The sequence below is a fragment of the Myxine glutinosa genome, chromosome 5 (genome assembly GCF_964187855.1).
Source record: "Myxine glutinosa chromosome 5, kmMyxGlut1.1, whole genome shotgun sequence".
In the NCBI taxonomy this organism is placed as follows: Eukaryota; Metazoa; Chordata; class Myxini; order Myxiniformes; family Myxinidae; genus Myxine; species Myxine glutinosa.
Window position 1 is genome coordinate 175,524,047 of NC_136265.1, and position 27,169 is coordinate 175,551,215.

Genomic DNA, 27,169 nt, shown 5'->3' on the forward strand with positions numbered 1-27,169 from the left:
TGTAATACCCTCTGCCACCACCACCAGGTAGCACTATACCATACAATTTACGCCGCATAGCCCTTGTTCCAAACTTCTTCCATTTAAGAATTATGGAGGCCACTGTGCTCTTGGGAACCTTCAATGCAGCAGAGATTTTTTTTGTAGGCTTCCCCAGATCTGTGCCTCGACACAATCCTGTCTCTGAGCTCTGCAGGCAGTTCCTTCAACCTCATGGCTTGGTTTTTGCTCTGATATGCATTGTCAGCTGTGAGACCTTATATCGACAGGTGTGTGCCTTTCCAAATCATGTCCAATCAATTGAATTTACCACAGGTGGACTCCAATCAAGGTGGAGAAACATCTCAAAGATGATCAAGAGAAATGGGAGGCACCTGAGCTAAATTTCAAGTGTCATAGCAAAGGGTCTGAATACTTATGTAAATGTGATATTTCACTTTTTTCTTTTTAATAAATTTGCAAAACTTTCTAAAATCCTGTTTTCTCTTTGTCATTATGGGGTATTGAGGGTAGATTGATGAGGGAAAAAATGAATTTAAACGATTTCAGCATAAGGCGGCAACATAACAAAATGTGAAAAAAGTGAAGGGGTCTGAATACTTTCTGAATGCACTGTAGGTATAGATTTTGTGTGCTTTATTCCTTTTAAACTTATAAACTCATGTGACATAAATTGTTGTTGATTTGATGTTGTTTTGCTCCAGAATTTTTGGATCATTCAGCATGGACGTAATCACCAGCGCAGCGTTTAGTACTCAAGTAGATTCACTGAACAATGAAAATGATCCATTTATTCACAACGTTAATAAACTGATGAAGTTTTCATTCTTCAGTCCAATCAGCCTCCTTATTTGTAAGTATTGTTGTCAGGGTTTTTGATTTGTTTCATATAATTAATCAATGGGCACGATTTATTAGATTTTCAGGGTTGAATGAAAAGAATGATTGTCTCCATATTTCTATTACTGAAACACAGTTCTGTTTCAATGTCCCATCCAATTATCACGCAATTTCCCCAAATTAGCTGTTTGACAAGTGTGATGTTTATGAGGTCACAACATTTGCATTTATACGCTAACATATTCATCGTCCATGATTGACTTGTGTCTAATTTAAAACCTTTTCCACCTCTCGAACACACTTATGCATGCTCCCGCTTATAGATATGAGCTGGTTTGCTTCACCAAAACCTTTATGACAAAATGCTGCCTCCAGCACATCATCCTGTGCTGGTCATTGTTCTGGAAATGCCCAGAATGTCTTGTGCAGGTGTGACGTCACTTCAACAGGAGTTGCCAAGCATTGCAATGACCACTCCACAAACTTTCAGTGACCTGTCATTTATTTTTAAGATTATTTTATATACCTATACAGGGTGAATCAGAATAATATATAAACACTTTGAGATATTTTTCTTCTGACCAAATGGGAGTTGATTATTAATGCAGACAAAAAGTGGTGAGACAACGCAGGACTTGACCTCAAACACTTAAAATGAAATGGTTGGAGTTTTCTGCCATAAAGGATCACAAGTTGCTGCTGCTCGATGGAGCAAAAATATAAATGCTCCAACGAAGGGTAAAGCCCTAAACATCAGCAACTACAACTGGCTTTACGTGTCGGTCGATCTCGATGTGATAGTCAATTTGAAGCAGCCCTGTGCCTTCAAAGACATCTCCATATTACCGCATGATATCTTCGAGTGATAGTCGTACCTGTACATGATGCCCAGGATGGCAATCTGGAGATGGAATGTCCACAAGGTTGTGGATATTTTCTCTGGTTGAATAGCAATCAACTGCAATTGCAATGTAGCTCAACTTTCTAGTTGTGGCATACAGTCATTCTCCATGATAACAAACTCAACATGAACCATCTGCCATTCTGCAGAATCACTATCCTGATGGACAACATGGGCAGATCCTTGCTGGGCCCACAAGCAAATTGAACTGAAGAGTTTCAATGGGAAGCAATCCAATGCGAAGGTTCATTGTGAAGTGACAATGCTGTCTGTAAGCTGTAGAGAGACATGACCCATGGGGATGCTTCTGACCACAATAAATACATGCATCCCGCACATTGGAAGTCTGCTTCAGCTTAAGTGGTGCTGTAGATGGTAAAGTCCTCCGCTTATCAGAAATATTCTGATCAGTTCTACACAGTAAGGTGTGGTTCCTCCTGTGTGTTGGACTGCATCCACTTTTGAGGTTGGTCATAATTCAATAGCTTGTCTGCATTCCTTCGACAATTCCATATCGCCGAATAACTGCAAGCCCTTAGCCAAATCAAGATATTCCTCTTGGAATATACATTCACGATGCATATAATCATTAATGTCACAGATGATGCAATCAGGGATCAATGATTGCTGAAGAGTTTGAAAATTGCAGGTGACTGCCCAGATTCATAGTTCTGTCACATATTTGTCAATGGTCTCACCGCTCTCTTGGCCTCTGGTGAAGAAACGATAGCGCTCAGACATCTCCTTGGTATGTTTGTGGCAATGGGCTTGGAAAGCTTGCAGGAGTTCAGCCATAGTGCGCCCATCATACGCTGTGTCAAATGTCATGGTGCTATAAGTACAGTGCCTTCAGAAAGTATTCACACCCTTTACTTCTTCACATTTTGTTGTGCTACAGCCTGAATTTAAAATGGATGAAATTGAGATTTTGGTCACTGATCTTCAGAAAATACCCCATAATGTCAATGATTTATTTGTTTTAATCTTACAAAATAATGAAAAATGAAATACAGATTTATCTAATTTGCATAAGTATTCAACCCCCTGAGTCAATACTCCGTAGAAGCACGTTTGGCAGCAATTACAGCTTTGAGTCTTCTTGGGTATGTCTGTATCAGCTTTTTACATCTAGATTTGGGGAGTTTCTCCCATTCTTCCTGGCAGATTTGCTCAAGCTCTGTCAAGTTGAATAGAGAGTGTCGGTGAACAGCAATCTTCACGTCTTTCCACAAATTATCATTGGGATTCAAGTCTGGGCTTTGGCCGCATCACTCAAGGACTTTCATGTTCTTGTTCTGAAGCCATTCAGTGTTGCTTAAGCTGTATGCTTGGGGTCATTGTCCTGTTAGAACGTAAATCTTCGCCACAGTCTGAGGTCTTTTGCACTCTGAAACAGGTTCTCCTCAAGGATTTGCCTGTATCTGGCTTCATTAATTGTTCCTTCTTTCCTTACAAGTCTCCTGGTCCCTGCTACTTAAAAGCATCCCCATGCTTCATGGTAGTAATGGTGTTGGATGGGCGATGAGCTGTGCTTGGTTTCTTCCATATGCTTTGCATTCAGGCCAAAGAGTTAAATTTTCATCTCATCAGACCACAGAATGTTTTGCCTCATGCTCTCGGAGATTCAATTCCTCATGCTCCTCATATTCTCGGAGCTTTCACATCCTCATTTTGCCTCATGCTTTTCACGCTCCTTTTTGCAAACTTCAGGTGTGCTGTCGAGTGACTTTTTCTCAGGAGTGGCTTCCGTCTGGTCACTCTCCCATAAAGCCTAGATTTGTGAAGTGCTGCAGAGATTATTGTCCTTCTGGCAGCTTCTCCCATCTCAGCCAAGGAACTCTGTAGTTCTGTCAGAGTGATCATTGGGTTATTGATCACCTCCATGACCAAGGTCCTTTTTACCGGTTTCTCAGTTTGGTCGGACGGCCAGCTCTCGAAAGAGTCTGGTCATTCTATATTCTTTCTATTGCCTCATGATGGAGCTCACTGTGCTCTTGGGAACTTTCAACACTCGAGAAATTGTTTCATGCCCTGCCTCAGATCTATGCCTCCTCACATTTATATCTCGGAGATGGACAGACTGGTCCTTGGACTTCATGGTAGAGTTTCTGCTCTGGCATGCATATCAACTCTGGGACCTTATATAGAAAGGTGTTTTTCTTTCTAAATCATGTTCATTCAATTGAATTGGCCACAGGTAGACTCCAATCAAGTTGTGGAGACATCTCAAGGATGATCAAAGTAAATTGGATGCATCTGAGCTCAATTAGGAGTGTTAAGGCAAAGGGGTTGAATACTTATTGACTCAAAACATTTCAGCTTTTCATTCTTAATTTATTTGTAAAATTTTCTAAAAATAAATTCCACTTTGACATTATGGGGAATTATGTTTTCATCAGTGACAAAAAAATCTCAATTTAATCCATTTAAAATTTAGGCTGCAACACAACAAAATGTGAAAAAGTCAAGGGGTGTGAATAGTTTCTGAAGGCACTGTATCCCATCTTCCTGTGCCAATCAAGTAGAGAATCGACTTCACCTTCCTCTCTTCCGACTGATCATTCATCACAAGGTCCAGGTACAGTTCCAACTCCACCTTCCGGCATCTCCACGTTTGTGGCAAGTTAACTGGCTAGCTGCACGTAAATCCAGTTTGCCTGGTGGTAGTTCATTCATAGTCATCGACATTTCTGTGAGTGCGCTTGTCGCTGATCCAATTGCTGGTGTCCCAACACTAAGCCAAGTTGCCTGGTCTAGCTCATCAGACATATTCTGCAAGCTGACTTCGGCAGTTCGAGGTAAAAACAAAGTCTCAAGCAAGCATCTAACTGGTGTCGGAATTGGCAAAATAGGAAAACTGGATGAAACTAATTACTTCCATGTATTTGAATTATTTTCACTCAGTGTGGCCATCTTCCTTCTAATTACTGCAGACTAGACTGGGTGGCACCAGTAGCCACTCGGCATCATTCAATATTACCACAAAATGTGAAGTAGGATTGGCTCACTTATGATGCCATGTTTCAGGCACTTACAAAAGACACACAGGTCAGTTGATTGTCAGGCTTTTTATTCTGACAGGTTCTGCCAGCACCTGAAACAAGCACAGCTTGCCTCTGCACATGCGTGCCTCCTTAAAGGGCTGTCAAACACCTTAGTTCTGCAACAGAACCAGTGCAGGTGGTGACACTTCTCACGGTAATCAGAGAAGAAGCGTGCGACGTCTACTCAACATGGTCAGACTGGCCCAAAGAGGGAGACAAAGACAAGATGGAGCCAGTCCTGATGAAGTTTTCACTACTGCTTACCAGGAAAGAACATTCCCTTTGAGATGATTTACACTTTTACAGGGATATTGGCAGGACTTGTGTAGGTCGTTTACGTGTGGATGAGTGATGGTATCTGGTGTTGGTGCAAGCATGATGGGCTGAATGGCCTCCTCCTGCGCCAAAGTATTGTGTGTGTATGTGTGTGTGTGTATTTGAGTACTCTTGGCATAACATTTGTTGCAAAGGTCTGGAGCACTTTGAATGTGGGAGACTTGCTATCGAGAGACAGCGGAGAAATGAAAGGAAAATGTGCCAACGTCCATCTGCACAAGGACCAGTCTATACCTGCAATGTTTGTAGTAGATGCTGTGGGTCCCGCATTGGACTATACAGCCATCGCACAACGCACAATACTTGGTGAGCACGACAACGAAGGGAAGAGATTTGTCGAAAGCGATGACTCACACCATCATAATCATCATCATCTGAATAAGAATTTCTCCTGCGTCTATCAGGTATCATGAAACTACTCAGATGTAGAATGGGCATGGGGCAAATCACAAGAATTGGCATTGCAACAACTTAAAGTAGTGGTCACCAGGACGCCAGTCCTGCATTATTCCATTCCCAGAGAAGCGATCTCGCTACAATGCAACGCATCTCAAGCTGGACTTGCAGCAGCGATAATGCAGGGTAGACAACAGTCGATTACACATCAAGAGCGTTAACATCAGCAGAGACGATGTATGCACAGATCGAGAAAGAGTTTCTAGAGGTTGTGTTTGCTTGTGATAAATTTGAAGTCTAGATCTTCTGGTGGGACATGACGAATGTAGCAACTGACCACCATCCATTGGAATAAATAGTGTTCAATGCATCAAAAAGACTTCAAAGAGTGTTGCTTCGGCTCTAAAAATAGTCTGAAAGTTTTCTAAAAGAGAGGAGAGAAGATGATTCTAACTGATACGCTGAGCAGGACATACCGGACCAGAAGTTGATGCCTGTGATTTTATATGCGAAATGGAAGAAATCGATCATCTTGAATTTCTTCCGGTTGGAGACTTGAGCTGGTAACGACTTCATAAAGTTGCAGTGCATGACGCAGTTCAGAAGCAATTGCACAGAATCATTCAGCAAGGCTGGCCTGGGACCAAGTCAGAGGTATCTGAATGACCCCACCCTATGTTGACTTTTGACATGGAGTAACCATCTAAGGTGAATGGAAAATCGAGGAACAGCAACTCGTGGTTCCCGCTGCACTGCACAGGGAATTGATGTCAGTCGCTCATTAAACACATCGGGATTGAGGATTATTTTTTGCAGAATCTTCTCAGTTCATACATATTGTAAAATAAAAGTACAAAAGTGTTTCAATTCCATTATTTAAAATCATTATTTTATTCTGAGCTTACACCGTCCTGATCTGAGAACATCAGTTAAGCATTCTCCATCATGCCAGGTGTTTCCTTGGCAAATCCGAAATTCGAATAATTTGCCAAGGCATTCATCCATAGCTCCATGTAGTACTGCTCTTCAGGCGAATGACCCTGCCTCACACATTTCACATCTTGATGCTGTGAAATACAAGGCCCTCAAAATCATTGAAATCTCCCAAAATGTCCATATGTCCGTCCGTCCCCCAGGTTTCATCCTGCCAATAACCCAATTCTGGTGAAAATTCCATAAGTGGACGGATTCAGAAGAAATTTGATGGCGGGGTTGGGTGTGTGACAATAATGAAATGATTCGATTTTGGTGAAGATCCGTGAAGATTTGGTGAAGAATTATTAAAATGATTCTTCACCATTGAGTGATGAGGCCAAAACGATATACAGCACGATATCTCAAAACGTTGTGGACGACTTATGACAAACCTAGGTGGATGAGTTGGGTAAGTGACGAGAACAAACCGATTCGAATTTGGTTCAGGTGCATATCCAGATCTGACCTATCAGTGGGATGCAAAACGTGAACTGTTCGGCCCGGTGGAGGTATGCGTTTGAGTTTCCGATCATATCCACTCATTAACGCAGAATACCTATGACTTTTGCATGATCAATGTTTATCAGAGCTTTGTACTTGTTTTCTATTATATTTTATTCTGATTATTTGTGTGTGGTGCTGTTAGTTTTGTTCCCAGTGACTATTCCAGTGTTGCGCTTCTTTAACTTCCACATGTTGTCATCTTCCGTTTTACACTTCTTCAACACCAACTTGCAGCGTATGAAGAAGGCTCGGATGGAAGGAAAACATTTGGTAAGATGCACCTTTGGAACTCTTTTGTTTTCAAGTGCATGAGAAGAGTTAGAACTTATCGATAATTTATCCCGCCTCTGGAACAAACTCCCTCACTCTCTTCAATCCCACTCCTCCCTCCAGGTCTTTAAAACAGCTGTTCACCACCATCTCTTATCTTCCCCCATCCAAAACCTTGATCTTTTCTACTAGCATTAATTTACCCCAGATCCACCTTTTTGAAATTCCGACTTCTTTCCTGGAAGTCCGAGCAGGGTCCATGTGTATTATACCTCTGCCACCCCCCACCCCCCTTTCGCGTGCCTCCTTCCCCAAGCCCTCTCCCTCCCACAGATCTCCCGATGTCCCTGCTCTCAAATGTTGTACTTGTGTTTCTCCCTCTCTCTCTCCCCATCTTGTCTCCCGCTTCCTTTATCTTATGTTTTATGTGTCAGTTTGTCTATTTGTGATTAATGTTAGCTCTTACACGAGCCTCGATCTTGTATACAAAATATATATATATATAACATTTTTCTCTTGGGATTGAAGGAAAACCAAAGCTAAACATTAGTTATGACAGTGATGTTCCTGACGCCAGTTGTATTCCCACTGGACCCTGACAATCTCACAAGACTTTGCATGTAAACTTTATTAAGTACATATTCCTGAAGCAGCAGCAGTATACTTTCCAAACATTATTCTAGAATCTAGATGGAAAAATGAAATGCAGCACAATCCAGTAAAAAGCACCTGTCTTGCATTAGAGAGACACCAAGGCAATACTACCAGAGGCTCATTTGGATAAATAAATAAAAACACCTGCCCATTATGGATACTGGATAGTGATCTGAAAAAGTGGTTACTCTTTTGGAACCTTGGATGTGCCTCGTCTCGATTCATTCTTCCTTTTCAATGATTAATCCACTCCACATTGTCGTGTTATGATAATACTGCAAGACATACATCTTGGCTGGCCTTTCTTATTTCTTTACCTTTTTTCTTTTTTCTTTATATTTCTACTTTTGTTTCTTTTTATCTTTACTGGTAAACTTTGCCTTTCCAGAACATTCAATTAGTGGTGCCTTTGACTTTTTACATTTACGAGTAAAGAACCAGTCTTTATGGATGGATTCATTCACCCTTCTATGATGTCGATGGTTTTAATGCACAGAATTGACATATTTTATTACCTCCGATTTTTCAAGTGATTCTTCACCACTGAGTGAGAGGGCTAAAACCGATATATAAACATGATACAGTATTTCAAAAACTTAGGGACGGATTAGGATGAAACTTGATGGACAGGTTGGTTGTGTGAAAAGGGTGAAATGGTTCGATTTTTGTGAATATCTGAAAATGGATCCGGATACGAGAGTTTTTAAAACTCTAAGTGATTCTTCACCATTGAGTGATGGGGCCAAAAACGATATATAGCATGATATTTCAAAAAGTTGTGGACGTAGTTTGGCAGCCATATTGGATTTAACGTAAACCTAAAAAAATTCCTTCTCTTGAAATGCACAATCGATTGATGTAAACATTTAATACCTGATTGACATGCCATGGGGAATTTAGTTTGAAAATTTAAACATCATAGGTCACAGGGTCTGGCAGCCATGTTGGATTGAAGGTAAAACCATTGCAAAACATTTTTTAAAACATCTTCTCTCAAACCACTGAACCAATGGATCTGAAACTTTAGGACATCATTGACTACCTATGGGGATACAAATGTGATAACTAAAACATCAGTCACATGGTTTGCAGCCATCTTGGATTGAACGAAAACCTTAAAATATTTGTCTCTGAAACTGCTGAACAGATCAAAGGAAAACATTATTATTTATGATTGATGAGCCATGGGGAATAAGGTTTGACAACAATGATGTCATTGGTGACGTCATGTGACAACCATGTAGGATTGAAGTGAAAAACCTTTAAAAATATCTTCTCTGAAACCGCTGAACAGATGGATGCGAAACTTTAAATCACTATACATCTGATTAATGCATGGTTGTATGAAAGTGGGGTGGCTTAGGGCCTGGCCAAAACTGCTCACAGTTATAAAGCATTCTTCTCGTTGTTTTTGGAATCAATAGGGCAAGGTCATGGTCATCACAAGTATGAAAACCATTAGTAGCTTTACCGTTTGATTGCATAATCATAGCGATTTCCAACCAGTTCCAAAATGTTCCTCGTCAAATTATCTTTCAGACTTTTTACTCTAGTTTTGATGTGTGACACCCCCCTAGTTTCCTGAGAATAGTCAGGTTCACTATGTTTTTTCGTTCAAAATCATGGTAGATTAGCAAACCTATTCATTTTTGGAAACGTTATTACATGGAAAATCTGAAAATCAATGTTTACATTTGCCAATTCCGACCAATTCGATTCGACCAATCGACCAATTCCATTCGACCAATTCGACCATTCGACCAATTCGATCGATTCGATTCGATTCGATTCATCGAATTCGATTCGATCGACCATTCGACCAATTCGATTTGCCAATCAATTTGACCGACCTTTCCTTGTGTGGAACGGACTGTGAAAACGATGCGGACTATATTGTCGGATACGACACACAGGACAGTGATGACGAACTCTAAATGGCATATTCTGTAATCGTGTATGTTTGATGCCATTGACTGCCTGTGTATATTTTGTCATTGACTGCCTGTGTAGATGTGAAGTTATACTGACTGCATGTGTATATATGATTTTGCTGACTGCCTGTGTATGTTTGGTGATATGAATTATTGTGACACATTTTGATGTTATTAACTGCCTGTACAAAATGATAACATGTATTTGATTATGCAACTTATCACGAATATAAAGACAGTATTTTGCAATTCAAAACCTTTGATTCGTGTCTTACCATTCCCCAAAGCACTAATTTGATACTTTCATTGGATTCCTTGTCCCTGAAAATATAGGTTTAGTATATTTTAAAAAGTTTTTAGGGTAATTAGAGGCAGAAATAGAACAAAATATGTATTTTACAGTGGCCATTTTGAAAATCCAAAATGGCCGCCATACAGGTATCTCTCCAAATGTAAACATTGATTTTTAGTTTCCTTATGCTATAACCTTTCCAAAAATGTATAGGTTTGCTAATCTACCATGATTTTGAACGAAATATAATTTATTGACATAGTGAACCTGACTAGAATGCCCAAGGTCAAAGTTTCCAAGAGTTTGACCATTTCAGTCAAAATCATTATTATTGAAGCTATTGCTGTGAAATTGTTTTGCATATTCATCTTCATTGATGCAATTTAGCCTTAATGTTCCCAAAAGTGGTCATGAAATATTTTAATAATCAATCACTAATTAATCAATAAAGCTGCCAATAATGGCAATGTATGTGGCATAAAAGAGGTGCATGGATGATACAGATATATGGACCACAATAGCAGTGGACCATAACAGTAGCGTGTTCGGTTAACGATGGTATTTTTGTACAAAATGAGCATGCGAGGCGAGACTGTGCGCTCCACCGAATGCCGTTTTGGTTGTTCATTTGTTCCATTGCTTTTCATCTCCTGTTATTCCATCCTGTTTCAGCCCCAAGCTTGTAGTGCTTAAGCTTGTACATAATTTGTTCATTCTTATGTCTTTCTCCTCCTCCTGCTCTTGTTCTTACCCTTAGCCCTTCTTCCTTCAAGCGTTCCTCAACTCGTCTGTTGGTGCGTTTCCCCACTTTCGCCTGTGTTCTTGTTCCTGTGTTCAAGAAGAACTTCTGCTTTTTTCTTTGCTCGACCTCTTCCCCAAGCCTCGACCTTGCATACAAATAAAAGAGAAGTGTGGATTGAACCAAGTGTTAAAAATTGATGATGTAAATGCCACTCTTGTTTCAGGACCGAGTTGACTTCTTCCAGATGATGATCGACATTCAAATCTCTGAAACTGTGAAAAATGAGCAGGGAGCTGCCATACCGTATAAAAGTAAGATGTACTGTTTGCTGTACTCACACAAATGTAACTGACATGCAATCAAATTGTTCTTTACAAAGCTGAAATGTGTTATTCTGGCGAGTTATTGTCCTTATGAGGTGTTTTGAGCATTTCCACAGACTCCTTTTTTTCTTGAATGTATGCAGTGGATAGAATAGGTCAGGATGATGCGCCATTCTTGTTTTTGAACAGGGGAATCCGATTAGGATAAGGATGCAGGCGATGATTTTTGTATACAGAATCCAAGTTCGTGGAAGAGCTAGAACACAGAATCGATCACGACGCAACAGGATAATAGAACAGTAGAGAGAGGGGGGAAACACCAACGGCAGGGTTGAAGGATAAAATAGAGGGATACTTGGAGAAACAATGGGCATGGGGAGGGAGGCATGGGGTAGACAAGATGGATACAGAAGGAAATTTTCAGAAAAGAAAAACTAGAAATTTGGAAGGAGGAGGGCTTTGGGGTGTGGAAAGGGGGATTAAGCAGGGATGAGGGATAATCTAATAATGTTAGAATTATTTTTATTTTTTATTTTTTTATATGGGATATTACCTGCCACAAAGCCAGAAGGCCACTTCTGGTGGGGGCTACACAAAGAAAACGAAAGCAGAACAACCAGCCCCTTTGATTGAAATGAGACAAATGTGAAAAGTTGTCTCTTCACAGAATAAAAAGGGCTGGGAGGGTTTAACTAGTCTGTTTCGAGACAACAGTGCCTCTACCACCATTAAATGGTGGTAAACAGCTATCTTGAAGACCTGGATGGAAGAATGAGATCAAAGAGAATGTGGAAGCTGTTGTTGTTGTTGTTTGTCTATAGCCCTGGACAATTCTCTCGAACAAGCCCGCAGCACAGAGACAGCCGATCAATCTCTCAGAAGTGACCCAGAGATCCGCCACATCCAGGATGGTGTACTTCACCTTCACAAAGTCAGGGCATAGAGAGAGAGAGAGAGAGAGAGAGAGAGAGAGAGAGAGAGAGAGAGAGAGAGAGAGAGATAGAGATGGAATTGAATTTTCAACACCATTTATTTTACAAAAACAAACCAGGTCAAGTCAAATTTTACAGGAGAGAAAAATAGAAAAAAAACAACACAATTCTTTATGTAGTTATTAAAAAAGAAAGACCAAATTCAATTCATTGACAACACATAAGGCTTCATTAATACACCATTTGCACTCAAAGAGTTTGACATTTTCATTCGCCACATAATAATCAAACTCTAACCTGATTCTTGCAGACACCAGCCCTTTAAACATAGGAACAACATCAAATCCATGCCCATTATCAATTTTAATTTCCTTGATTTATATATTGCATATTTTGCTATAGCATCTAAGAAGTTTAGGAGAACACCAGAGTCCTTGCAGGAGGGTCTGAAAGGTACACCAAAAATAAAAGAATGTGAAGTGAAAGGAAAAGACAACTGATCAAGAAGGTGTGTGAGAATAGAGAAAAGAGGTATTAGTCTTTCGCATTTCACATAGGCATGAAAGAGATCCTCCTTCTGTTCACAGAAGGGGCATGTGTTACGGATTCGTCACTTCCGTTGTTGTGGTTTTCATCCACTGTAAACATTTTTGATTCCATGTACCATTATTGTTGTCGTTTGAGGGAAATAGAGGTTACTATTTTCAAAAGGTAAAAAAGTTAATGTTTTAAATGAAACCGGAACCGGACAACGACGAAGAGGAAGAGGTGGAGGAGAAGGCGGAGCGAGTGAGTCGGAGAAGAAGCCTAGTTGCTTCGAGTTCTGGAGCGAGCAATTGGCGAACGAGAGTCACGAGTGAACGTTGGGTTTCCCGGGAAAGGGATTCCTGCGACAGAGTTGTCATCGCTGTGACAGATGAACCTGCGTGACAGGTTTTGCGGTCGATTCCGAAGAGAATCGTTGGAGTGCCGTTACGCCACGAGAACGGGCCATCAGCCATTTTTACCTCTCGCAGGACTTGCGCTTCGCTCAAGGTTTCATCTCGCTTCAACCATTTTCACCGCATTCAGACGTTAATCTGGTGTGTGTGTGTGTGTGTGTGTGTGTGTGTGTGTGTGTGTGTGTGTGTGTGTGTGTGTGTGTGTGTGTGTGTGTGTGTGTGTGTGTGTGTGTGTGTGTAACCTGGCTTTTGAGTGGGAAATCTGCGGTTCGCCGATTTGGAGCCGTGGAACGTCCATACCTGAGGGTGTGATTTGCCAGTCGCCTTGAGGGCGCCTTTGCGCAGCTTTGGCCGCGTGACTGTGACTGTCATCCGAACGGGATTCTGGTCTCGATTAGACATCGTTCTGACGATCACTGGAGCGGATCGACTTTGGCTTGAAGCCAGAATCAACTTTGGCGTGAAGCCGGGAATAGAGACATTGGGAATGTTCTGCTTTTCGCTCACTTGGAGCACAGTGAGTTATATTGTACGAACCTGATGGTACCATCATAGGAAATATATATTGGTTGTACAATTGATTACTATTGTTGTTGTACTGTTATTCTTGTGTGATCTTAATACAATATTTGTTTGTTGGTAACAATTGGTGTGGTTTCACCATTGACCTTTGACACAGAATAACACATCTTTCTGCTGTGACTCCTCTCGGGGCTCGGCGGTACACCGTGACCAGGGGGTTTGGGGAGGAGCACGTAACACGTACGCATGGGTTTTGTAAACTGGTAATTAGAAAGGAAATGAAAAGAGGAAAATAAGAGAGAAATGAGGGTAGGAGGGAGTGTGGAGGTTGTGGGGAGAGGAGATAATAGGGATTGGGAGAAATGGGATAAAAGTAAAAGAAGGAAAGGGGCATATTGCAGGGGACAAGGGGTCAAAAATTCAACGTGCTTGCTATTCATTTTTGTGTTGTTTTTGTGTTGTTATTCTTGTGTGACCTTAATACAATATTTGTTTGTTGGTATCAATTGGTGTGGTTTCACCATTGATCTTTGGGGAGGAGCACGTAACACATGCTACCGGTACTGAGCTATCAAGGTGATGAACAAAGGTGTTCGTAGGGAGAGCCCACTGTGCTAATTTCCACTGGATATCTGCTAGGAACCCATAAATAGGTAGTTTGTCCATATTAGGCCACAGTGGCGTGGCAGGAGATCCTGGCCCTAAACTTTCTGACCACAAGGCCACTCGTGTCACTCCGGAGAAGGGTGATGCTTGGTTTTCTCAAAGGAGCTTGTGAATACCCGCCTTTTTTACCAAATGAAAAGGAGATACAAGTTCACCATTTGACTGTAGAGCTTGGGAGCACCTTAATTTCAGGGAAGGACAGCCGAAAATCCTCGACATTGTTTACACCTTCGCAGCCAATATTTAACTCCTTAAACTTCCTCTTGACGATGCGTATAATTTGGCTGACAACACGCACAGATCCTAAACCAAGAATGGCCGCCACCCTGCCAGCAGACATCCATTTTGTCCCAGATGTTTCCCTCAGGTCACAAACTTTGCCAACTCCTCCTTGCGGACTATGAGGAATGCATGGAAAAAACCCGTTATAGAAAATAGGTTCTTGGATAAACATCCAGCAATTATAAGCCTCAAGGCAACGATGAACCCCAAAGCCTTTCCAAACTTTCAGCAAACCCTGATAAAAAATTGGGATTGAAACTAAGCTGACACGGTCAAGGTTCACCAGGAACAGGTGCCTATCATAACACAGGCCTCCCACTTGTTGCAGCAAAAAAACCCGCAAATGGGCGCCAGGGCAGCTCTTCAGCATACAACAGACGTTGCACAGACTGTAGGCGAAAAGCCATAAGCCGGGTGGACACATCCACAATTCCATGTCCACCCTCCTTCCGAGGATGGTACAGTATTTGAGGCCGAAGCCAGTGGTATCCATTCCAAAAGAAATTAATCAAGATCCACTGGATGGCTGGTATCAACTCCTTGGGTGGCTGCAAGGCAATTAGTTAATGCCATAATCTTGCTGCTATCAAATTATTTATGACAAGAGTGCGGCCTTTATATGAAAGAGATCGCAGCAGTCCTTCCCATCATTTCAACCGGTGTGTAATTTGTTCAATCATTCCTTCCCAGTTCTTCATTTCTACTTCCTGGTTGCCGAGATAGACACCAAGATATTTGACCCCATCTGTTTTCCACTCTAAATTCTGTGGGAGTGCCGGTGGCAGTGTTAAAGAAAGGTTATCTGAACCGCACCATAAGGCTACACTCTTGCTCCAATTTACTTCGGCGGAAGAGGCCGCAGAGTAATCTTTAAGGCAACGCTGCACCGCAGCAACACTACTTGGGCCTTTAATCAGAACACATACATCATCAGCATAAGCTGTGACCACAAATCTTGAACCAAAAACGGCTCCCACATCCTGAGTTATTCGCTGCCTGATGGATGCTAAGAGTGGTTCAAGGGCAATTATATACAGAAGTCCAGAAAGGGGACAACCTTGACGGATACCCCGTCGGAAAGGAAAGGGGGGACATAAACTGTTGTTTACTTTCATCATGCAGAAGGTGTCAGTGTATAACAGCTTAACATAGGAAATGAAAGTTTCGCCAAAACCCATCCGCTCCAGAACAGAAAACAAATATGTATGATCAACACGATCAAAAGCCTTTGTTTGGTCAAGAAACAACAACCCAAAACTGGCACGCAAGTACTTATTACAAGAAATAATATCCCTTATCAAAAATATATTATCATAAATTGACCTTCCTGGTACACAGTAGGTCTGGTCAGGGTGCACAATAGAGCTGATCACAGTTCCCAAACGGTTTGCTAAAACCTTCGACAAAATCTTGTAATCCGCACACAGCAATTAGACAGGCCGCCAGTTCTCGACTAGTTGAGTGTCCCCAGCCTTTGGCAACAGGCACATGACTGCTCTTCTGCAGGTCAGGGGAAGCTCTCCAACATGAATGCATTCATCAAATACATCAAGTAGGTCAGGTCCCACAAGGTTCCAAAAAGTCTTGTAGAACTCTCTGGGCAAACCATCAATCCCAGAGGCTTTACCATCCTTCAAGCTCCGCAAAGCAGTTTCAAGTTCAGCAGCCGAAACTGGCATGTTCAGTGTGCGTTGCTGGTCCTCCTCAAGTCTCGGAAGCCCAGTAGTCAGCTCCTGCAAGGTCTCATTACTTATGCTTTGGGGGGAGTACAAGTTTGTATGAAAACCCTTCAAAACAGACTTAATCTCTTGTTGGGAAGTCACTATTGACCCATTAGCAGCACGTAGCCCGTGAATCTGTTGTGATTTTTTGACAGAGTTCTCCAAACTAAAAAAGTCCTTATTTGGCATATCCAACGTTAAATAACTCATTCTCATGCGTACCAGGGTGCCCATTCCCCGCTGCCGTACCAATTCAGTCAAGATTGCCTTTTTAGTCCATAACAGCCGGTCACCTGTAGTGTCTTTCCCAGCCGTATTAATGTTTTCCTCCAGGGCTGCAATTTCAGCCTTTAATGAATCAATCGAGAGATTTTGCAATTTAGTAGCATAAAGACTATATTGTTGACAGAACGATTTGACCTGACCCTTTGCGAGGTCCCACCACAGTCGAAGGTTAGCATGCTCAAATTTGGAGGACCGAATTCTTTCCCACACGGCTCGAAAAGCCTCTTTGAATCTCATATCATTCAGCAGGTGGGTGTTAAGTGACCAATACGCACTACCACCTGAGGCCAGAGGCAAATTAAAACCCATTGAAACCAGGTAATGGTCTGTGAAACCAGTTGGGAGTATCTGGGTTGTGGCCATCACATTTAGCATTGGCTTATTCACGTAGAATCTGTCTAGCCTTGCCATTGATATCCTCCCATCATGGCATCTGCACCACGTATAGCACCGTGAAGTTGGATGTTGCAACCTCCAAACATCTTTCAAATGATGATTCTTGATGATGTTCTCCAAAATATTCGTAGAAGCCGGATGCGGTTCATGACCGGTCCTGTCTACGGAAGGATTGATAGTGCAATTGAAATCACCAGCAATACAGATGAAAGCGGTTGTATTCAGTCTTTTTACAAAGTCATGCAGAGTGGAAAAGAACACTCTTCTTTCCATGGGCTCACTCGGTGCATATACGTTCACAATGATGATCCTTTGCGTGTTGCAATAGAATTCCACCGCTATCAGATGTCCCTTATAAATTTCCTTAAAGACAATCTTCCGAGCAGGAATTCTATCACTTAAGGCGATGGCAACACCAGCTTTGGGTGTGGTAAAGCCACTCAACCACCACTGCCCTCGATAAAGTTTACCCCATTCAGCAACCAGGGTGTTCGTAGCATGAGTCTCATGTCGGCTTTCACCCTCTCCATTGCCTGAATTGTCTGAATTTTTCGTAAGGGTGTACAACCCCCATTGATATTCAGGGATGCGATACATATCTCTCGCATCGCCATTTACAAAGGTAACCCACCCTCCGCCTGCAATTCCTTATTCGCCTTTGTGACCGCTTTCCGAAGACGCTGAAATTGGGCCTCCGAGATTTCCATTGGGTCATTTCTTTGCAGGAGGGGCCTTGCAGCCCTGATGAAAGTTTTCACATCGGGAAAATGGTCTTTGATCACAACGTAGCGTTGCCTAAACGTCTCGTTTAGGAAACTGATGACGTTTTCCTTTGTTGCTTCCATCTGTTCTTCTTCCTGATCATTCACAGACACAAGGCTTTGAGCTTCCTCATCCAGCTCCCTAACCACATCAACGTTGAAACTCCTTTGTTGTGTGTGAGGTGCTGGCACACCTTCTGTGTCATCAACACTGCAATCTTCTTGTTGCATCACCAGTGACACATCTGTGCCACCACGGTTGCCTATTATATAGGTCTGCTTAGAGCTTAGACCATCATCCTTGGTCGTTACAACCGGATGTGAGCAACAACCATTGTCACTCAGGACCTGGGACTGCTCGTTGTCACAAGGGACAATGGTCCCATCATCACAACCAATATTGGTGCTTTGGTTTTCTTCAACAAGAGCAAGGGGTGAAGTCCTACTCTCCTCTGTTTCGTCACCACCTTGCCCATCTTGCCGAGAATCATCAGGATAGTCTGAGATACTGCTTGTTTGTACGAGTATCACTTTGCTACCTTTGTCTTCGATTTCGGCGCTCAAAAAGGTACGTTTTAAGTTCCTCTTAGCCTCGGTGCCTTTCATCAAAACTTCCTCAAAAACCATATTGTCTTGAGGTTGCAGCCTCTTGTCCACATCGACTGGGTGCTCCGCTGCTGCACTAACCTCAGCAACACCGCCACCATTTGCCACACCCTGGTCTTCTGGTGTGGATCTCTGTACCCCACCAGGCTCATTAACGGGGGGCACTGCATCAGTCACAGGGGGGGGGGCGACCCAGCTGCTGTAGCGTAAGTCTTCTTGGCGTCTGGACAATACTGCTTAGTGTGTCCGTGTGCTCCACATCCGTAGCAGATCAAGGTCTCGGTAGCCATGAAAATCCTATATTCATGCTCGCCTAACATGAAATGGGGGTGAATAGGGACAGCAAGGTGAATCGGGACACAAACTGAAAAAAAGTTCGGAAACTTTTTTCGCTGAAAATTGATAGCCATACTGATTTGTTGATATTTGGGTTGAGAGTGTTCTCTTTTTTTTTAAAAAGCAACTTGTAGTCCCTATTAACCCCATATATGGGTTAAATAGGAATAAATAGGATTTTTATGGCTGTCCCTATTCACCCCGTTTTATGGGTGAATAGGGACAAACAACAACAACAAAGAGAGCTGTTGTTGTTGTTGTTGTTGTTGTTGTAGGGACAGTCACTAATACAAAAAAATAATAATCAAGAAACAATCCTGAGTTTCCAACTTATTGCTAAATTGATAGCTCAGATGGATGCACATAATATGCACCCATAATATAAACCACGGTGCCAATGAAAAAAAATATGGGGTAAAAAGTTTCTCCAAACTGTCCCTATTTTTTGATTATTTTTTTTTGTTTTAGTGACTGTCCCTATTCACCCGTAAAACGGGGTGAATAGGGAAGGCCATAAAAATCCTATTTATTCCTATTTAACCCATATTTGGGGTTAATAGGGACTATAACTTGCTTTTAAAAAAAAACAAGAGAACACTCTCAACCCAAATATCAACAAATCAGTGTGGTTATCAATTTTCAGCGAAAAAAGTTTCCGAACTTTTTTTCAGTTTGTGTCCCTATTCACCTTGCTGTCCCTATTCACCCCATTTCACGGTACTTTAGAAGTGTGGAAGGTGTTCAACTGTTTCGCTGCGTCTTTTAGAACAACAAAACAAAAACGTCTAAACGATTGTACATACTTCAATCTGCCGTTTCTCGTACGTAGATAGACAGTTGGCTGGTCCAATTTGGGACGTGCTGCGATCAGGGATAATCCAGATCATGCTCCAGAGAGTTGGTTTGCTGTGAGTCCTGCAAACGTCTTGGTTGCACAGGGTTGTTGTTTTTTGTATACAGGATCGAGGCTCATGAAAGAGCTAACATTTATCACACAAAAAATCAAACAGACACACAAAACATATAATAAGGGTAGCGGTAGACAAGATGGGGAGAGAAGGGGAAGCACACAAACACAACATTTGAGAGCAGGGACATCGGGAGATCTGTGGGAGGGCTTGGGTGGAGGAGGCGTGGGAAGGGGGGGGGGGAGGGGTGGGAGAAGTATAAAACACAAGGACACTGCAAGGACTTCCAGGAAGGAAGTTGGTATTTCAAAAAAGTGATTCTGGGGTGAAATTAGCAGGGGTAGAAAAGATCAAGGTTTTGGATGGGGGAAGATAAGAGATGGTGGTGAACAGCTGTTTTAAAGACCCGGAGGGAGGAGTGGGATTGAAGAGAGTGAGGGAGTTTGTTCCAGAGGCGGCAGAAAAGAGGAATGAAGGAGTGAAGGTGAGCAGAGAGCCTAGATTTTGGCAGTTTAACCATAAGAGGGTTGCTGGCAGATCTTGTGCGACCTGTAGGAATATTGGGGGGACAGAGCCCAGAGAGAGGTGGGGGCGGCAAGACCGGAGAGGAGTCGGTAGAAGACAGAAAGACCACCAACCTGCTTGCGGTGAGTGAGTGAAAGGCCCTCGGAGTTAGCTTCATCGCGGGAGATTCCAATGATTCTGAAAGCTTTGGTTTCAACAGCGTGAAGCCGAGCTAGGTGTGAGGCAGGAGCACCAGCCCAGAGGGGAGAGCAGTATTCTATTGAGCTGCGGATGAAAGCCTTGTATGTGGTGAGGAGCTCAGGTGTGCCAAGGAAGGACTTCGCACGACGGAGGATGCCCAGTCGGCGACTGGTTTTTGAGGCCAGATTTGAAATGTGGTTTTCCCAGGAAAGATCATGGCAGATAGTGAGACCCAAAATCTTGAGTGACAGAACTTCTTGAGGAGGATTATTCAGAAAGTAGATGGGACGGTTGTCCAGTCGGTCTTTTCGGAGAGACATCGTAAGAGTGTGAGATTTGTCAGGATTGAAAGACATGTTCCACTTGTTTGATTATTAGTTATTAGGGTATTATTATTAGTTATTATCAGTTATTATTGTTAGTTATTAGGGTTCATCTCACCCAGTGATTCTCCCAACCGATGAGACCTGTCGACACCTGAAGTTTTCCATGCTGAGTGCCATCCAAGTAGCCCACTAAGGGATGTGGTGAAATATGTTGGAATGTCTCAATCTGAGCGAAGAGAGCTCACATAAAGTGTGTCCATTCGGTGCGCGATCGGGTGGCATACTGTATCCTAGCGCCGTAGACTACTGAGATTAACAAGTGCGTAATTGCTTGCATGCAAGGAACTAGAAAGAGATGTATGCCTTGATTGCCTGTTATGGAACTAATAATCTGTATTCTTGTGTTGTGGGAACGGTGTGAGAAATAGTTCAATAAAGCCTCGTTTCTTGCGAGAGATCTGAGAGTGATTCCACAACAGGGGATCATCTTTATTTTATTAATCTTCTTTTCTCTCACACTGTCTCTCCATCCTCCTGTGTCTGTTTGTGATTAAGGATTCGTTTTATGTTGGCAAGTCCACTCATAGATGAGAGGCAAAGAAAATCTATAATACGACTTCACTCTGTTTTCTTTTATCCACACTAGACGTGCCTTCCGTCACTTTGCTGAAGGGTTCAATCAAAAGACAGCAGCATATTGAATGTCTATCTGTGAGTGTCAATGAAGATGTAAAATGAAGTAAAACATGTGACCAAGGATCTTTTATAACACAAGTGTTGTGGTTGTTGTTGTTTGTGTGCTCCTTCTGTGTACTTTTTTTATTGTAGGCCTCCATCGACGAAGTCGCCGGAGGTGTTATGTTTTTGGGTTGTTCGTCTGTCTGTATGTGCGTTCGTGACAGGTTTTTGTTACCGTGATAACTTAAGAACGGCAGAAGGGATCAAAGTCAAACTTGTTACAGGTACGTATAATGATGTAAAGATGAACTGATTAGATTATGGGGTCAAGAGGTCAAAGCTCAGAGGTCCCTTTAGGTAAAAATTCTGTTACCGAACTAACTTGTGACCCAGTGAGGGGATTTTGACCAAACTTAGTACAAGTATGTATTATGACGCAAATATGAAATGATTAGATTTCGGCATCAAGAGGTCAAAGGTCAGAGTCTGTAATAGGTTTTCCATACCATGATAACTTAAGAACGGCTGAAGGGATCTAAGTCAAACATGGGACAAGTATGTATAATGATGTAAAGGTGAACAGATTAGAATATGAGGTCAAGAGGTCAGAGGTCCCGTGAGATCCCACTTCTTCTTCCTCATTCCCGGAAACAGGCTTTTTAAACAGGCATACTTGTGATTAAACGAACAAATTTTTGTTCCAAGTGAATCGATTATTAGCTTTCCCACCAAGTAAATGGATTATTCCCTTTCCAACCATTTGGATTATTGCATGACAGCAGAAACACTTTAGAATAAAGTGTTGCTGCCTGAAAAACTGGGATCCTTTTATGCACAGATTAGAATTACTCAAATTAAAATGCAAGTGAAAGGGAACTCACAGTGATGCATCATCATTATTCTCACAACTGTGTAAGTTTTGATGCAATAAAAAATTGGTAGTTTTAAGAAAAAAATGTGGACATTTTCTGGCCAACCTCCAAGTGTAATACCTTTCATTTAGGCCTCTCAGACAACGAGATACAAGCACAAGCAATGATTTTTATCCTCGCTGGCACCGATACGACGGCGAATACACTCTCTTACGTGGCATACAATTTGGCTGTGCATCCTGACATTCAGAGGAAGTTACAGAATGAGATCGACAAGGCATTCCCAGATAAGGTATCACACAAATTTCACACGATCTTCAATAAAAAAATGTTTTCATAATTTTGGGTTACATTATCACCACTTGATTGGATGACCTGATAATTTGACCATCGGAACCCCTGTCTGTTGGGAACTCAGGTTCAAATCTCGAACACCATGTTTGTCGGTTGTCTCATCATTTTCATGTAGTTCATGTAACACTACGAAGACGTTTTATAAGGCATTTGCTCTGCATGTCATTCATTAATTACTCTTTTGCATTTATCGAAAGGTTCAAGTATCAGCTTGCACATAAATCACATGCAGGTCAAGGACATTGGTAGATATCAATGCACTTTTACATGAATTACAAGGACAGTAGTATTCATTGGACAAACAGCTGGTATACAGTCGCGTGAAAAAGTAAGTACACCCCATGTAAAGTTTTGACTTTTTCAACATATTTCAACATACAGCTATTTGATCTTCATTTCAACAATATTGATAGATAAAGGTGATATAATATAACAAATATCATGAAACATTTACATTTTGTAGTCCAGTGTATAATTTAAATAAACATAAATGCAAATTTCACATGGGGAAAAAGTAAGTACACCCCTACATTTATCACTACTTCAAATACCTAAAATTAAAATCAGGTGCACCAGCTCAGGTGCAAATGATTAGAACATCGTTAGAGAGGATCTTGGAGGAACCTGTCTTATTTAAACCTCAGACATTTAGTTTGGTTTGCTCTTTGTTGTTGAAGTGTGCGGCTTCACCATGCCTCGATCAAAAGAGCTCTCTGAGGCCTTCAGAAAGAAGGTTATAGATGCCTACGAGTCTGGGAAGGGATTTAAAAAGATCTCCAAACAATTTGAAATAAATCATTCGACTGTCCGGAAGATCATCTACAAGCGGAGAAGATTCCAAACAACTGCCAACTTGTTCAGGCCAGGCCGCCCCAGCAAGTTCAGCCCGAGAGCAGACCGCAAGATGCTGAAAGAAGTCTCTAAGAACCCCAGAATGTCATCACGGGACCTACAGGTAGCTCTTGCCACTGTTGATGTCAAAGTGCACGAGTCTACCATTAGAAAGAGGCTGCACAAATTTGATCTACATGGGAGGTGTGCCAGGAGAAAACCGTTGCTGTCCAGAAAGAACATCAGGGCAAGCCTAAAGTTTGCCAATGAACACCTAGGCAAAGACCAGCACTTCTGGAACAATGTGCTCTGGACAGATGAGTCAAAGGTAGAGCTATTTGGCCACAGTACCAGAAGACATGTTTGGAGAAAACCAAAGACAGCATTTGACCACAAGAACCTGATACCAACTGTAAAGCATGGTGGTGGAAATATTATGGTTTGGGGCAGTTTTGCTGCATCAGGGCCTGGGCAGCTCACCATCATATAATCCACTATGAATTCTTCATTGTACCAGAGGGTGCTTCAGGATAATGTGAGGCCATCTGTCGGAAAGTTGAAGCTCAACCGAAGGTGGACCTTGCAACATGACAATGACCCTAAACATACCAGTAAATCCACCAAAGAATGGCTGAAAAGAAAGAAATGGAGGGTTCTGGAATGGCCAAATCAAAGCCCGGCTCTAAATCCCATCGAGATGTTGTGGGGGATTTGAAACGAGCTGTGCATGCAAGAAACCCCTCAAACATCGCACAGCTGAAATAATTCTGCATGGAGGAGTGGGCAAAAATTTCTCCCAGTCGATGTCAGAGACTGGTAGACAGTTATAAGAAACGCCTACTTGAGGTTGTTTCTGCCAAAGGGGGCAATACCACCTATTAGCGCCAAGGGTGTACTTACTTTTTCCACATGCAAAATTTGCATTTATGTTTATTTAAATTATACAATGGACTACAAAATGTAAATGTTTCATGATATTTGTTATATTATATCACCTTTATCTGTCAATATTGTTGAAATGAAGATCAAATAGCTGTATGTTGAAATATGTTGAAAAAGTCAAAACTTTACATGGGGTGAACTTACTTTTTCACGTGACTGTATGTGATTTGAACCAGGGTGATTTGACCAAGAAGAGTTGAACCAAGAGCCATTTATTCAGAAAGACAAACTCCACATGAGCCTTAAACCAATGGCAAAGAAAGTTGGATTATTTTCCTGTCCATATTAAATTAATATAACTGATATAATCGAACAAGAATGGTTGAAATAATAATTTAGGAAATAGACATTTGGCTCTTGCTACCAATTTGTTGAATGTCTGTGTTTGCAGTCGGAGTTGACCTACGAAGGTGTGATGGGACTGCCATATCTGGACATGGTTATCAGCGAAACCTTAAGGATGTTTCCGATTGCTGCACGTGCCCATCGTGTTTGCAAGAAGTCCACAGAGCTCGGTGGACTACATGTGCCACGTGGAATGATCATCGGCGTGCCGCTCTTTGCCCTTCAACGGGACCCCAGCGTATGGCCAGAACCTGAAGAATTCAGGCCAGAGCGGTATGTTTGTGCTTCTTGAAGCTTCTGCATTGTAATATATTGGTCTGCATTTTGAAGGGTGTTGCAAGTTGACACACTAACTGAGGAATGTCTGCTTGCTTCCTGGAACCAAGATTCACAAAGGAAGCAAAGGAAGGCCGCAATCCGTACGCCTATCTACCATTCGGAGCTGGGCCTCGGAACTGCATTGGCATGCGCTTTGCTCTCATGCACATGAAGATGGGTTTGGTGGCATTACTGCGAGAGTTCAATATTCGAACTACACCGGAAACTGAGGTGGGTTATGTAGCATATTTAGGTTTTGAGAAGTCAAAGCTTTGTTCCAGAAATATAAATGAATACAAATATAAGAACAGCATGACACTGGAAAATGTATAAAGCAAATCAAAAGATATTCAAGTTGACATTTGTGGATTATTGAAAAAGCCACAGGCACGATGAAAATGAAAGATGAAAAATGATGATAGTTCATGTGAGTATTTACAAACACATGAAACTGGTCCTCCGAGAGGGTGCACTGAGTAGGGTTTCCCATTATATATATATTTTTTTGGATTCAAGATTGAGGCTCGTGTAAGAGCTAACATCAATCACAAAAACAAACAAACGGACAGACAAAACGTACAGTAAAGGGAGCGGGAGACAAGATGGGGAGAGAGAGAGGGAAGCGCACAAGTACAACATTTGAGAGCAGGGACATCGGAAGATCTGTGGGGGGGGGGGAGGGAGGAGGAGGCACGGGAAGGCGGGGGGAGTAGGGGGGAGGGGGAATTTAGGCAGGTCCATTTTAACATGAAGCTAGTCTGTATGTGTTTCCTGCAACATGTTTTGTGAGATTTCCCAACATCCATGCCTTTCAAAATCCTTGATTGAAAAATTGTCAGCACACCAACAAATAAGTTGTTGTTTCGTATGCAGCCTGTGACTGCTGGTTCCCTAATGGGGCACTTTTAGGTTGCCGTCGCGAGGGTGAAATCCGATGGCGAAATCCGTCGTTCAGGTGAAATCCTCATTTGAAAGGGTGAAATTTTTGCCGTCGCGAAATGAAAAAATGAAAAATTGAAATGAAAAAAATAATAATAATAAATGAAATGACAAAAAAAAATGAAAGGGGTGCCGAAAGAGGGTGAAATCCTCATTTGTATCACAATTTTCAGCATTCAAATGAATGAGTGAAACTGTGAGCAATTTCATTTGGTCAAGGCAATTGTGTTCATGGATGTAAATGAAACTCACAAAAATATGAGAAATATCTGTGGATGAGAGGTGTAGCGTTCCTCTCATTTCCTGTTAATACCAGCAAGCAGATGCAGTGGATAAGTCTTTCACCTGAAAAACATCGCCCGTCTCCGTCCATCCCTCTCCTCCGTGGCTGCAGAAACCCTCATCCACGCCTTCATCACTTCCCGTCTGGACTACTGCAATAGCCTCCTTTATGGTTCACCCTCAACAATCACCAATAAACTCCAATACATTCAGAACTCCGCTGCCCGTCTACTCACCCATTCCCGGACCCGTGACCACATCACCCCCGTCCTTTCCAAGCTTCACTGGCTCCCCATCTCCCAGAGAATCCAGTACAAAATCCTCCTCTTGACCTACAAAGCCCTCCATAACCTGGCCCCATCCTACCTGGCTGACCTCCTCTCCAGACACACTCCCACCCGCAGCCTCCGCTCTGCTGGTACCAACCTCCTGACCCCCCCCCCCCCCCCCCCCATCCGGACCAAATTTAGATCCTGGGGGGACAGGGCCTTCTCCATCGCTGCTCCCACCCTCTGGAACTCGCTACCTCACACCATCAGAGACTCCTCCTCACTCACCACATTCAAAACATCACTCAAGACCCACCTGTTCAACACTGCATTCAACATTTAACCCACAGCATCTAACCCCTGACTATCTCCTCTCCTTCTCCCTCCTTTGTGCTTTGAATATTTCCCTATTGATTCTTCTTTTTTTGCAATTGTCTTCATGTTATGCTATGCATTATGTTTTGCACTCTGTCAAAGCGTCTTTGGGCTTCCTGAAAAGCGCTATATAAAATAAATGCATTATTATTATTATTATAAGTGGAGTGCGACGGCCCAATGACGGGCGACCTACCCACAACTTCGTTGCTCTAGACAGATGGAAGTGACACGAAAATTCCGTCTTGGAAGCACTGGAATACTGAACTATTCCCGTGGAATGATTGGAGTCGCGTAGAGAAACCACCGCGTTAAATGTAGTCCTTATCAACGTCAAGGCAATAAGAAAATAGCGCAAATATATGGGTC

The 27,169-nt window shown here is 42.2% G+C and overlaps 1 protein-coding gene across 2 annotated transcripts in view; it reads left to right on the forward strand.

The window, feature by feature from the left end:
- LOC137426700 (cytochrome P450 3A9) overlaps positions 1-27,169 on the forward strand; it is a 179,243-nt gene that overhangs the window by 130,323 nt on the left and 21,751 nt on the right. For both annotated transcript variants that reach the window (XM_068115491.2, XM_078779119.1), the window contains exons 8-13: positions 705-853; positions 7,139-7,266; positions 11,109-11,196; positions 22,277-22,437; positions 24,664-24,890; positions 25,004-25,166. In XM_068115491.2, the coding sequence (XP_067971592.2) occupies positions 705-853; positions 7,139-7,266; positions 11,109-11,196; positions 22,277-22,437; positions 24,664-24,890; positions 25,004-25,166 (916 nt within the window). The remainder of the gene's footprint in view (positions 1-704; positions 854-7,138; positions 7,267-11,108; positions 11,197-22,276; positions 22,438-24,663; positions 24,891-25,003; positions 25,167-27,169) is intronic.